Source organism: Corvus moneduloides, chromosome 6, assembly GCF_009650955.1.
Source record: "Corvus moneduloides isolate bCorMon1 chromosome 6, bCorMon1.pri, whole genome shotgun sequence".
In the NCBI taxonomy this organism is placed as follows: domain Eukaryota; kingdom Metazoa; phylum Chordata; class Aves; order Passeriformes; family Corvidae; genus Corvus; species Corvus moneduloides.
This window is the reverse complement of record NC_045481.1, coordinates 37,299,960-37,313,649: the sequence shown is the minus strand read 5'-3', so window position 1 is coordinate 37,313,649 and position 13,690 is coordinate 37,299,960. Positions and strand designations below refer to the sequence as shown.

Below are 13,690 nucleotides of genomic sequence, written 5' to 3'. Positions count from 1 at the left end.
GGCTTTTAAATGCATATGATTACTAAATGGATAGCAGAAAAGCTGGAATTGTCTAAGCACAAGACCTACTTGTGAATTACCAGTGGCTGCAGATCAGGAAGATGTCTCTTAATCTTTTTGGTACATCTTTTTTCCAACAGCAAAGACATGGCTTTGAACTTTCAGCATTTTACTATGGGTTGTTTTTTGACTGTCTGAATTTTGACTAGCTTCCCTCAGTAATCTGGAGTGGTGAGGGACAGGAGACAGTGCAAGGGATGGGGATTTTACCTGTGTTGAGCTCTACACAGGTGGCAATAAAAACCCCAAGATGCTCTGTTGTTAGTATGTTTTTCATTAAACCCTGTCCTGACACAGACAGACCACATAATGGTGATGACTACATATGTCAGAAGGAAGGAAGTGCAGCTCAAATGATCATGACCAGAACTAGAATTAAGATATCAAATAGATATTCCTGTCACTAGAGGCTGAAATGGATTGGCATGGATTCACCTGTACAGTTCTTTCAAATGTTCAAACGGAAGGGGTTGTTAATAGCTGTTAAGATCTACTGCTATTTAGGAAAGCATCAAATTGCTTTACGGTATCTTTGTTTCTCGGTTTTGCAATGGAGACCATAGTATCTTCTGTTGGAGTTATTAATATAGACTTCCTAGTACATGAGTATATTGAATGAAAATTAAGCTGCCCTGCTCACTTCTTCTTACAGACTGTCCCTGGTGCCATGTGAAACCATTAATTAACTTTGACTCCCAGGTTATTCCCCCCAGAGCTGAAGGATGTTTTGCTTGGGACAAGTGAAGAGCATTTAGCTGCATCTGTAATAATGTAATGCAACCATTCATTTCATTTGATTCAGAGCCACATAAGGTTTAACAATGTTCTATGTGGAACAAGAAGCGTCTTAAAGTATTAATTCAGAGGGTGGGACACATTTCTGATCTGTGCCATGGCTACTGGACCTTTTGGTGCTTTCTGGACCTTGGATAAACTGATGCCTTTCATGATACAGACACTTGATGGGGAATATACTAAATTTCTCCGAACATTGAGAGTGTTAGTATAAAATGTTTGTGTTTATAAATTGAAGGTGTATTCTACAACAATATAATCATTATATATTTTCTTTACAATATCAGTTTGTCTTCTGACTTGCAGCAGTTTCTGTGATCTCAGGTGAACTGGTTGTTGCTACTTTCATTTTACTCTACAAATTTCTCACTGACTTACCTAAGATGTACAAAGGATTTATGACAAAGTCAAAGAGCAGGGGCTACATTACCATTTTAAATCTTATTTCCTCTCTCCTCTTTTTACTGTAAGCAAGTCATTGCACAAGGCATTCCATGCTCCACATATCTGTCCATGTTGTCAGCTGTTTGTGTATCAAGTCTGAGGAGGAGGAAATATGCGGTGTGTTATCAACAGTCAGGTACTTCCCATTCCCAGTTTTAGCGTACGTGAGGAAGCGGTGTCTGATGAACAGAGCTGATCATATGTTTTCTGATGCAACACTTCTCCGTTTAAAAATGTTGATTGGATTCAGTATTGCTGGGTTGGCTGGTTCTCCAGCTTCATGGAAACCTGCTTGGAAAGCTGTCATGCTTTTGTACGCCTTGTTGACCCACCTGGCCTGTTCCTCTGGCTACCCATCATTCTGTGATGACAGGACACCGCTGGCTTCTCCCACTTACCAGGGGCTACCCCCTAGGCTGGTCAGCAGGTGAATGAGATGCCCATTAGATGTTCCTAGGCTGTTGGTCAATTCCTTTGCTTCCAGCTTCCTAGATCTCTTAGCTTTGAAGCTCCCAGCCTGCCCAGGTGGCTGCTGAGCCAAAACAGCTGTGTAGTCAGGGTCCTGGCATACCAGCTGAGGCATCAACCCAGAAATTTTTCAAAATTTTTCTTATATATGGGAGTGAAATCTTTTTAGGGAGTTGTGCCAACATGATTTCCTCTGTGGGATGAGCATTCCAGTTCCCAGCACTGGTGCAGGACATTTTGCCTTTTTGTGGTTCACAGTTTACTTGCTAGTACTTGGCTGACAAATGCATTCAGTATGTGTGTAACTACACAGTAGGGAAGACCAACAATTAGTGGATTTGAATCATACAAAGCAAGGGTCTCTGCCACTTTGCAATGTGTCTGTTGCATGGGGAGGGGTTGCAGAGTACAAATTGTGTGTGTTGCAGGGAAGGCACCAGTACTGGTTTGTGCTCTGCTGCATTGGCAGGCTGTGGGTGAGGCTTCCTTCCTGGGCCTGTTTATGGAAGAGGTGACCATCTGAAATCTAGTCTTCCATCAGATCTCTGCCCTTGGGAGCTAGAGTCTCTGAGTGAATGCATCTCCCCCAGCCCAGACTCTCCCTGGTTCGGTCCAGGAGATCCAATTTTGGGCCTTTAGCACATAGGTCTGGAATCCTCTGGAAAATGAGGCAGTGTACGTAGCTTAATTTAATGTTCTGCTCTGAACAGATGCAGTGCCTTTCATGACCTACACAAAAATTTTCTCTTGTTGGCCATATCATGTGTTACCTGCCACATAGACCATGAATGTGGGAGGCCTACAGTTAAAAACACCCTAGTTCCTTGAGATGCTGAAGGCTATACATTTCTCTTGGCTTTGGTATGATTTTCTATTCTAAGTTCTCAGATTTCAAGAAGCACTTCATAAAAATCTTTGGAGCTTCAGAATTCCCAAGGCATTATATAAGTTAAGAGGTTAAAAAGGATCTGTGCCAGTAAAAAATATTTTTTCTACTATAATGAAAGCATTTAAAATTGCAGTGTTATGCAAGTGTCATGTTTTATGTGCTGCTGAAACAGAGGAATTAACCCTGACCTAATATGCGTGCACAGAGACATTCAGAGATAATATCAAGCTCCGTGGATGACTCTGCCTTGGCACAGGTTAGAGCAGCTTTCCTGAGACCAGCTGAGATGCTCACTGTGTTTCAAGTGCCAGGCTCCCCGCTTACGCTTGTTTGCCTTCTCCACTGGCTTAAGAGGAGCAGGTGAAAAAGATGCTTTCATACCACTGGAATTAAGCTGAGAGTGCTTTCAGCAAGGCAAATTCCCAGTTGCTCTATTAGGAAAACTTTGACTTCTTTTTGTCACAGAAATGGTACAAGTTGAATAGAAGAAGAGACACACCTAAGTGAGACATATTTCTCATCAGAAATATTTTTTGTGGGGATAAGCATCAGTGCAGAAGGAGCTTTTGTATTAAAATCCTCTGTAGAACCCCTGAAGTTGTCTTCTGCTGTCAGAAGGTATAATCCACCACAAATGAGTCACAGGGCTCTTAATTGCTGTAAATAAGCTTGCAAGGCTCATAATAACTCTAATGACTAAGTCAAACTCTGGTTATTCTGTTTTAAATTGTTCATATAGCTTGGTTGAAGTCTAGAGTTTTTGTATTGGAAAAAAAAGAACAAAAGTGAAGGAAGGAAAAAATTCAGTTTTCAAATTTGACGATCTTTCAATAACCTTAGAAGAAGCCTCCAAAGGGGCGTGAAAAGCCCTGTGACTTTCTGATACTGGGGTCAGTGGACAGTAATGATCCACTTGCAGGAATGTGCAATTGAATTGTCTAATCTGTTTTCCACCTCTGATACTCATTTCCCTTTGAGTGCTGATGCTTTAGACAGCTCTTGCAGACAATGGTGTTCATCCATGGTCAGATTCCCACTACTGAGCTCAAGCTGAGGTAATGGCTACGTGCCACTACAGAAGGGCAGTCCTGGAAATTCCTCAGGAAAAGGAGAAGAGTAGTTTTCTATTGCTTCAGCCCCTCAAAGGAGCATAGCATTTTGCCAGAGGAGTTCCAGAGCCAATTCTGCAATGTAGGAGCAGGGCTTTCTAAATTTGGGAGTTGGACTGGAGCAAAAGCCTCCTGTTTTAGCAACAGCTAGCTCTTAGACTTCCTGCTGCAACATGAAACTTTGCCATTAGTTATTTTTAAGACTTGAGCATTTTCAGATATTTACCAAGGACTCTGTGACAGTATTCACTTGTTCTTCATGATCAGTGTGCCTTCTATAAATTTGCAGGTATTTCCAGAGCTATTGGTGATATACTTGAATGTATTCAGTTCTCCCTGAATTGGCTGCTTCTATTTTTTTTTTTTTGCCTTGTCTCTATGCTCAGTTCAGTGGTTTTCTTACATTTACACTTCAATAAAGTCATCCAGGTTACCTAAGCCAGGACATGGGTTGGCTGATGCTAGCTTTAGTTAAGAAGCCTACCCATTGGCAATGCTATCTTACAGAACAGCACAGTGAGGATGCCTGCTACTGTTTTAGTCTTGTCCTTTTTGGAGGGCTACTTAGACAATAAATTACTGGCAGGAGCACATTAATTCAACCCTTAATGACTTCCATATTATTTGAAATAAATTATTGTATATATTTTATTTATTTCTCAGCCAACATCTGATGGCTGTGCTCAGGTAAAAGGTAGAACCTTGTAAAAACCCACATACAGGGTTGAAAGAGGATTGGACAGAAACAGAAAGGAAGTACTGCTGTATGTGTCATACAATCACTACAATCATACTTCATTTTTTAATTACTCTTGCCCAGTATAATAACTTTCAGTAGCAAACATGTCCTTAGAAGATCCTGCCCGAAAGTAGTCAAAAAGAATGAAAAACAATAACAGAAAACAAGAGTTACTCTCTTGATTCTAAAAACGTGTCCATTAAATAAATATGAGAGGTAGGTGGCAACTAAGAAAGAAACCTTTCTCTTGATAATTTGAAGCTGAATACCATAACCATAAGTCAAGTGTTCCTGTCAGCCAAGTGGTGAAGTGTAATACTTACCTAACTCTTCTGAGGTCTTTGCACAAGCAATTTTATACTGACATCAGTGTCAGGCTATTTGAATAAGATCTAAAGATAAAGATTTGAGAAACTGGCTTGAGTGGAATGACATTGAAATATCTTACTCAATTATTATTTCAATTAGATGCTCTGCAATCACTTGGTTTAAAATAAAAGAACAATTTCTAAACATAAACACAGTAGGTTTCAATGTGTGGCTTTACATTGACGTGTCTTGGAAAGGTAACACTGCAGTCCTCAGATACCCCAGGTAAGTAATAAGCAGCTTACTCCCATCGTGAAGCTGCAAAGATCACTATCTTGCCATGTTTACAACCACACCTGCAAAGCACCTAAGGAAATTAGTAGCTCTCTTACTCTGGCCAGGAAAAAGAGCCAGTGATACTGGATTTACTGTATGCTGTCTTTGTTTAAGATTACAGTGGTTCAGGAGATAGGTAAGAGGATATCACACCTTTTACTTTTCTGAAACAGGTATAGATCATTATAGCCAGAAGGACAGTTCATTTACAAATGTTACCCCCTGATTGCTGCTCAGATAGACAATCTGGTATTTTGTTCTAATTAACATCAGGTACTGAAAATGGTTGTTTGAAAAGTATTCAAAGATCTAAAATAATTTCAGATTATCTGTGTTGTTTGCTCAGAATGAGGCAAGGGGGGAAAAATGAAAAATTAGAATGCTTTTATTTCAAAATTAAATATTACATGTCCTAAATATGGCATTTCTGAAGCTTGCTTTATAGCTTCTAGTTTCACATGGTAATTTTGAATTGAAAAATTGAGATAGATTTTAGTAAAGTGTTATTTTTTGTTGTTTGGCTTATTTTTTACAGTGGTTAAAGAAAATAAATATGGAAAAAATACTTTGGGGATGAGATAGGGAAAAAAACACTTTTTTTCTCAATTTCTGAGAATGTTTTGAAAAAATTTGGTTTGAATTTGACTATACACATTTATTTTTTTAGATAACTGTAATTTTTCTAACCTAGGCACTGAGCTGAACAAGGTACAAACTGACTTATGAGGCAAAAAGAGAGTGACTGTTATGTCCCATTGTCTCTATCTGGCAAAACAATACATCTCCTCAAAGATGCACAGTCTTCCACCTCCACCTACTCAGTGGTGTGGCTGCATCTAGCTCTAGAAAGACCCATCACTTATCTCAGTTTAAAAGCTTTTGTGGAATGAACGAAAATCTTTAATCAAACAAAGTTATGGGTGGTTTATATTTGTATGAGAGTGTTTTGGTAGCTGCTATCCTTCCTCATGAAGCTCTTAGGACCAGGGGTGGAAGAACTGTGAAGCAAGTGCCTCGGTGAGGGCAGTTTTTGTACACCAAAGCTGAGTTGGAAATTTTGCAGTGCCATTGCTGGGGCAAATAATGATCTCCATGAGACATCTGAATTTTTTGTAGTTTCTGTCCCTGTTAGCTTTTTAGTTTATGCCATCTGCAGGGTAGTCCAGTTCACAATCATTTGGAGTTGCTGCCACTCTGCTGCTTAGCTTTTGGCAGCTCAGTAGGTTAGTGAGCAGCCCATTGGGTAAATTACATGTAGCTGAACACTGTATTAATTGACTTTTAATTTCTTTCATGCTGAGCTTGCAGCATGGGCTTGCATTCCTTCCATTCTGATTCTGTTTCACATAGTCTCTTGTGTGCATTACCCACGTGCCAACAGGTAGTGTATGAACTAATTTAACCTCAGTGTAATTTGATGTGTCTTTTTATCCCTTCCCCCTCCCCCTTACCACCCCCCCCACCCCCCGCTTATTTCCAAGTACTTACAAAATATTAGTTTGGAAAAAAAGTAAGATTCAGTCACAAATGTGGAATGAGACTGGCCTAATTAACACATAAAATCTTTCTAGAAAACCTCTTCTCTTTGTCTCCTGGACAGTCTTTTACAATCTGATACTGCAGGTACAGTATCATATTTTCTACCTCTACTAGTATAAGCCTGGCATGACTATATCCTCCCTCTAAAAGCGGGAGGGGGAGGAGTTTCAGTATCCCCTTGAAGATATTGCCTGATTATGAGCTAGTTCACTGACATACTCTGCTCTGCCCTCTTTGGTTCAGGTTTAGCCTTTAGTTTTGTCGTTCCTTCCTTACGCAGTTGACTTTGTCTTGCTTTGCCTGTGCTGTACATTTTTCATGTCTTGTCATGTAGCCCATCTCCCTGATGTCCAGGAGGAAATGGAGGAAGTACTTGTCAGCGTGTCTTGTTGACAAGAAACACAAAATGTTTTATGTATTTTGGCCATGCTGATTTACTGGAAACATTAAGTTCTTGGAAGGGCTATTGGAAAAATTAGTTCCATAGCTCTCCGAAATAACTTTTGCACCTTGATTTGAAAGCATTCTGGGACCTTTTTTTCTTCTTTCCTGTTCCATTAAGATGCGGGTCTCCTTGCTGCAGCTGTTCTGTTTTTAATGCATTGCTCTGTTTCCAGGCAGACATACCACTCTTTGAGTGGAGTTTGTTGTTTTCTGGCTGGTTTTCCCCTTGCCTTCTCTTTAGGAGGTAAATTTGTTGATGTACACTCAGTTCACTATAGCAGCAGAATGTGTGATCAAAGCTGCAACAGCAATACAAAAGTGGAAAACCAACACTCTGAATAAGAGCTTTTTTTCCTTTATTCACTGCTTTTTTTCCTTATCTCTGGAAATGGGATGTTACAGATTCCTGTGTCCGTGGAAGCAAGAAGATGAATGTATGCATTGCAGTCTTAACTGGTCCTATAAAAATACCCAAGTGAGGCTGTTAAAACAGTGTTATGGCAGGAGTCCTGCAGGCTTGCTCTGAACTCCAGATTGGTTTCTAATGAGTTTTGGTTGATTTTTCTGTGAGTTTTAACTGCCTTTTGATTTGCTGCAGACCTTTAAACAGCAGACCTTTGTTTGAGATAGATTTCTTTTTAGTATTTCAAAGATTTCAATCTGGCTAAGCACTCAGGTTCTCACCCTGCAAGGGCCTGCATCTAGTCCTCACTAGTGGTGAGCATGGTGGCTGCCTTTCCAGCCACAGCAGAGTCTGTGAAATGTCAGTTTGAGTGGTTGTTTGTCACTTGCAGAAGCCCAGAAGCATCTGCCTAAAACTGATTTTAACTGGTGACAGTTTTTTTGTGGAAAATATTTTAAAGTGGCTTAAGGATGATCCACAGTGTTCACCTGAGTTTCATGAAAAATCTAGATTTCAGGTAAACCTATTTTCCTAAACAACTATTGTAGTTATAATTAATTTTTTCTTCTCTTGTCAAAAGCCAAATTCATAAGTGTTACTTGATGAAAATTAACTCTTGACATTCTCTGTCTGTTTAAGGTGTCCACTGGCTGTTTTGTGAAGCTTGATCCTATCTGGTATTACTATGCCACAGTGAGAACATACCTTACTGCAAACCTGTGGTGGCCTCCAGGCCTTTTCCAAGTCTGGGTCTGCACAGCATGGAATTGCAAGTGTGGATTAAGGTACAGGCAGAGCAGATTGCCTGGAGCAATGTCCTGACAGGCACCCTGTCAGCAGGTCAGAGTAGGTATGGGAGAAGTGGAGTAAGCCATGCCTCTGCCATCTTCAGGGGATGCCTTAGGACCCAGCACTGTCAACAGCAAGTTGATGGGAGAACAGAATGGGAAGCTGGGAGATGTCAAGTTTTTACATTCATATAAGAAGCAGGTAGAGGGGAAAAGCCCAGAAGGCATGCAGCTTTCCCTTTCTCTGCCAATATTTATCTCAATTTCACCAGCATCTCTGTATTGGCCAGGTAATCAGCCAGTAGGTACTTTCAATTGAGGAGTCTTGATTTACTGATTGTCAGAAAGATTCCCAATGATATATTGGGAATATATTGGGTCCCTATTGTAGGAAAAGTTGAAAAGAGCACTTGGAAGTGGGTTGGTGTCCCATCAGAGAGTCTAATACGTGAGATTCAGCTCTCCACTCCCTTTGGCTTTTTTTTTTTCCCTGGAGTATTTTGTGGAAGAATTAAAAAGCTACTAAAAATTAATCTTCTGACTAGATACGTAGAAGAGTTGAGAGTGAAGGAAGACTTTCTGAACATGTCAGAATCAACCCAAAAACCTGGTGGGAGGATGTTGGGGCACAAGCACATTGTGAGAGATAATAAAAAAGTGTTAGTCTTTCTGCTCACCTCCGACATCGCAGATCTTTCCCTCTCAGATGTAGGCAGGCTCTCCACACAGAGGAGGCAGAGGGTGGAGCTCGGCGCCTGTATAAATTATATGTGTCCTTCAGGTTATTTCAACAGAGCAGCAGCAGCACAACAAGCTGCTGGCGTGTTTGTCAGCTGACAGATCTGTTAACCAAATTGGGGTTTCGGTTGCTGCTGCCATCTTTCGTGCCATGGGGAGCCCACCAGCCAAGGTAAGAGAGTGGCAGCCCCGCGCTTTGCTCTGGCCTGGCACCTTGCTGTTGGGCCTCTCTGCCCCAGCTCTCCTGAGCAAACTCCCTCCTCGGTGCATGTGCTGGGATGCCGAGGCTGGTGCGGAGTGGCAGGGGCATCCTGAACTTTGCAGACTCACCGCTCTCCCCTTCCACCGCGCAGTAACTAATGTGTAGGCGAGCTTCAGTGAAAACACAGAGAAAATGGGGCCCTTTGCTTTTCTCCTGTGGTGTACATGCCGGAGTGAAGTCCGTGAAGGAGGAGGAGGCTGGTCTTGAAGAGTTTACCTCCCATAAAATGAAAGTGCTTTAGCCCTCCTGTGTGCTTTTCTCTGGATAGCACATGTTCATTGCTTGCCCCAGCTGAAAGAAACCAACAGCTTTATCTAGCAACAAAGCATAATCTATATTCCTTTAGCTGCAGGGGAGACATCTAATGAGCTGTTTGGCTCATTAGATTTAGCTATTTTTAACATAATACTTACGGTGTTTGCAATTCTAGTGGAAGTATTTCGTGTCTGGACTTGAGTTTTCTAATCGTAAGTTCCATTCAGAGATTTTAACTGGTAGCTTTTAGTATAAATCAACAGAACTATTAGCTGAAAATTCTTTTCTCGTGTATATCTTAAAAAAAAAAGGACGCGCTGTCTGAATGCAAGACATGAATTATTTACAGATAATAATTCTTTATGTATCGAACGCTGTGTCAAATTTTGCAGCAAATAAAAGAAAAAAGTTAAGGATTAAAAAAATATCAGTAGCTTGAATGGATAGCTCAAGGGATAGATTAAAAATATTCAAACATTCAGGCAAAGAAAATAAGTCGTAAATGTCATGTACTTTCCAGATAAAAGTTGTATCTAGTCCATCTACAGGTTAGATACACATGTATCTATCTGTTGTGGATATGAATATTATCTGTCAATATCGAAGATCAATGTTGTATCTAGTAAGACAGTTCTGGAGCTGGTAGATGGGTAGATAGCTCAGGTATAATTTTATCTAGAAAGTTTCAATGACAAAGTTCTTGCATTTCATCCCAATGCTGCAGCTGCTGTTCTGTGAATATGGACAGACTCCTGGTTAACAGGCACCGCTGCCAAAAGGTTTGAGTGGAAGCATAGTTTCAGGTCAGAAAGCATCCATTCCCAAGGAAAGAGATTAATTCAGTACTGCAGGTAGCTCTGCTCTTGTGTCAGGCAAGTGTGTGTTTCAGTATGTGTAAATTGGCAAATAGATATGGAAATAAGAACAGAGTGGTTTTGTGTTTTGTGGTTTTTTTCTTTTGTGTTAAAAACCCCACATGTTTAGAAATGTGTGATACTTTGAATTAGCTAGGAAGACCTCCTAATCTCTCAATTAGTTTTTTGCTCTTTAAGAAAGCTACCAAATTGACACAGAAGTGATTGTCAGTATTAATTTGCAACTTTTCATATTCATAACAAGGTCTTTTCTTCTGCTCAGACAAGAATAATCCCTCTTTAGAAGTTTTATTTTGTGGACTATGGAATAATTTTCATCTGGTAAAATACTCAGAAATTTTGTCAATACAAAGTCCTGAGGGACCCACTCATATGTGTAAAAGGGTGAGTAATAGATATGAGCAGGCGATACGTCCCAAATCCACAATGACTCTTGAAGTAATCTGTCAGTGATAACATGAAATTACAGTATATGTTTGTAAGACAAATTAGATTTCCTCACTAACTGTTCAACTTCCAATGATAAAATTTTTGACAATTGTGATTCCCAAGCAAAATGAGACTCTCATAGTTTTCTATATTTCTTCAGTCATTCACTTTTTCCACTAGAACTTTTCATCCCTTTAATTTTAATGAAAGTAGGCAGCAGATTGGAAGGACAAATTGCTAGCAGTGTTCTCACTGATGGAAGGGCTAATAAACTCAGCCCATACTAGATGTTAGAGGATCCATGTGGAAAAGAGTGCTTCAGAAACAGGCTTGTAATGAAGCTTTCTTATAGTTTATAAATTTATAGATTTAATCTCAATTTGGTAGATTTCCAAATTGTAGTTGGACCAAATTCTCAGTATCTAACATAAAATAATGGTAGGAATATGCCAAATGGCTATATTTGGCATGAGATCTTGTAGACAAGATACTGTACAGCTTCTAGTACACCACTGAAGAAAGAAATAATCCATCAAAGAAAGTAATTATTCATGTCTGAAAGATATTTATAAAGCTGAGTGATAAATCCTATAGCTATTTTCAAAATGTCAGAAGACAGCAAAATCCTCATGTAAAGCTTAATATAATTTGGCGTTATCCCATGGTGATACCTCTGCTCAGAGAACTGCTTAGGCTTGGTGCAGGGAGAGTGAAACACTGACGTTCCAATCAGCCTGCTAACATGTACAAACCAAGGACTTACTTGAAAAAAAAAAAGAAAAAGAGAGGAGGTAGTTATGGGATGAGGTTCACAGATTGCAGAAACTTCACTAGAATACTAACTTTCTGGTGAAGGTAGCCATGAGATCTTGTTCTAGGAGCAGTGTGGAGAGGCAATGACTGAAATCAAACATATGAGCTCTTGGTAGGTTTTTCTTCTTTTACTGCCATCCATAGACTGTCTTGGTGGGCTCCTCAATATTTATGAGCTTTGAGAAGATTTCATACACTCAAATTTGTCTTTTTGGAATGAAACCTAAAGAGACTAACTGCTGTAAACAAGAGAATTATGCTGCCAAAGCTGATCAACATTCCTATGGAAGGAAGTCAGTGAGCGTGTATTATTACAATCAGTGAGATGTTGGCAACAGATGTGAATTTTCAGTCTGTTAAGGTTTGATACAGGTGTGGCAATTCTGATATGCTAGTTTTATCTCCTGATTACTGAGTCTTCTGTATTTTTAACAGAAATTACTCTCTCAAAGCTTGGTTTGAGAGCACAGAAATATAGTTTAATGCTAAATGCTATCAAGTGAAAAGATGTTTGTTGGTTTCTTCTTTTTTTTGCCAACTTTTAGCCTTCCCTTTAGTACTCTGGAGATGCCACTATTTATTGGCCTGGAGTATTATTGCTTAGGATGCAACAATACACAGGTAGCTGAATCCTGCACTCTGTTGTTGGCCTCAATGTCATACTACTAATTTTCCAGCAAAAATAGAATGATGCGCTTCTGGGAAAGCTGCCTTTGACTCTGGATATTTACAGAGGAGTTTTGTTACTCTCTGCATGGCTGTACAAGAAACCATAGCCACGTTTCTCCCAAGGAAACTAAAACCAGCAAGACCAATACAGGTGCAAGTCTGTCAAGGCTTGTCTGGGTATGGTGTCTCTGTTCATCAAGTTGCATTAATTGTGAAGTTACATGTTGCTTTTCATGTTATGAAAATAGCAAATGGTACCTCTAACTGTAATTATTTTTTGTAGAAAGGTATTCTGGAGTACCAGCACTTTTAGGCAAAGATGTTATTTTAGACCATCCAAACCAGACCCTAGGAGTCTGCTCTGGACTATTGAAGAAAATTAGCTCTGCCTTTATCTGATGAAAAAAGGAATTAGCCCCCTTCTGAATGGTTATCACAGGTTGGAGTAACTGCAGTCTTGGGAGAGGGATGGTTTCTGGCTTCCTTGTGGGATTTACACAGCCCTCAGGGTTTATTATGGCCACATTTTCCCACCTGAATCTGTTTGCCTTTTACCCTGTAACAACACCAGGACTAAGCTGCACCGAATCAGGAGCGAAAAGTCATCTTTGATGGTGTTTCCATCATTTGGCAAACCCTGAGATGTTTAAGGAAAGCGATTGCTGTTGGAAGGGAAAGGGAGGAGGAGTGAGGCTCTCTGGATGTAGTGGCACAGGATGAAAACATGACATTGATCCCATCTGAGAGTACTCTGAAGATGACCTGCTGATGCACCATTTTTATAAGCAATTAGGAAATTTTCATCACAAAAGGTTCAAAGCGAATATTTATGCCAGCATCTGTTTCTTCAGTGAAGGCAGATTCTGAAAATGGTTTGGGCTTCTGTTGAGCAAGGGGGAAGTTGATTACAAAATGACAGAGAATTAACATATTAATTAAACCCAGTCACCTCTGTAATTGTCTACATAATCCAATAATTCATGTAAATGAAAACCACTAGGAATGCTGAATGAGTGTTCCAGCTTGTAGTTCTATATTAAATAACTATTTGCACGGGAAAATTAAAGTCAAATTCTTTCACTGGGCAACTGGAAAAATATGGAAGTGTCCTAACTGGAACTTGTAATGTCCACAATGCATTAAACTAAAAACGTTTTAAATTTATCAGTTTTAAATTTGGAGGAAGACATACTAGAAAGAGTTCTTGTCACACAAGAACAGATTTGTTTCGCGTTTTTATACAAGCCAAGCAACAGACTAATGGGATTTTACAGGTTTAATAAGGGTTTCTCTGCTCAGGGCAACTCTTAAATATTAATCTGAATT

General features: G+C 39.8%; 1 protein-coding gene across 4 annotated transcripts in view; it reads left to right on the top strand.

Moving 5' to 3' along the window:
* Window positions 1-13,690, top strand: part of LOC116445111 (cytosolic phospholipase A2 beta-like) — a 49,701-nt gene that overhangs the window by 9,295 nt on the left and 26,716 nt on the right. For 3 of the 4 annotated variants that reach the window (XM_032111261.1, XM_032111258.1, XM_032111257.1), the window contains exon 1: window positions 9,106-9,233. The exons of the other annotated variant lie outside the window; for it this stretch is intronic. In XM_032111261.1, coding sequence (XP_031967152.1) covers window positions 9,213-9,233 — 21 coding nt within the window. In that variant the 5' untranslated portion in view covers window positions 9,106-9,212. Of the gene's footprint in view, window positions 1-9,105; window positions 9,234-13,690 lie in introns of those variants that run through there. 4 annotated transcript variants of the gene reach the window in all.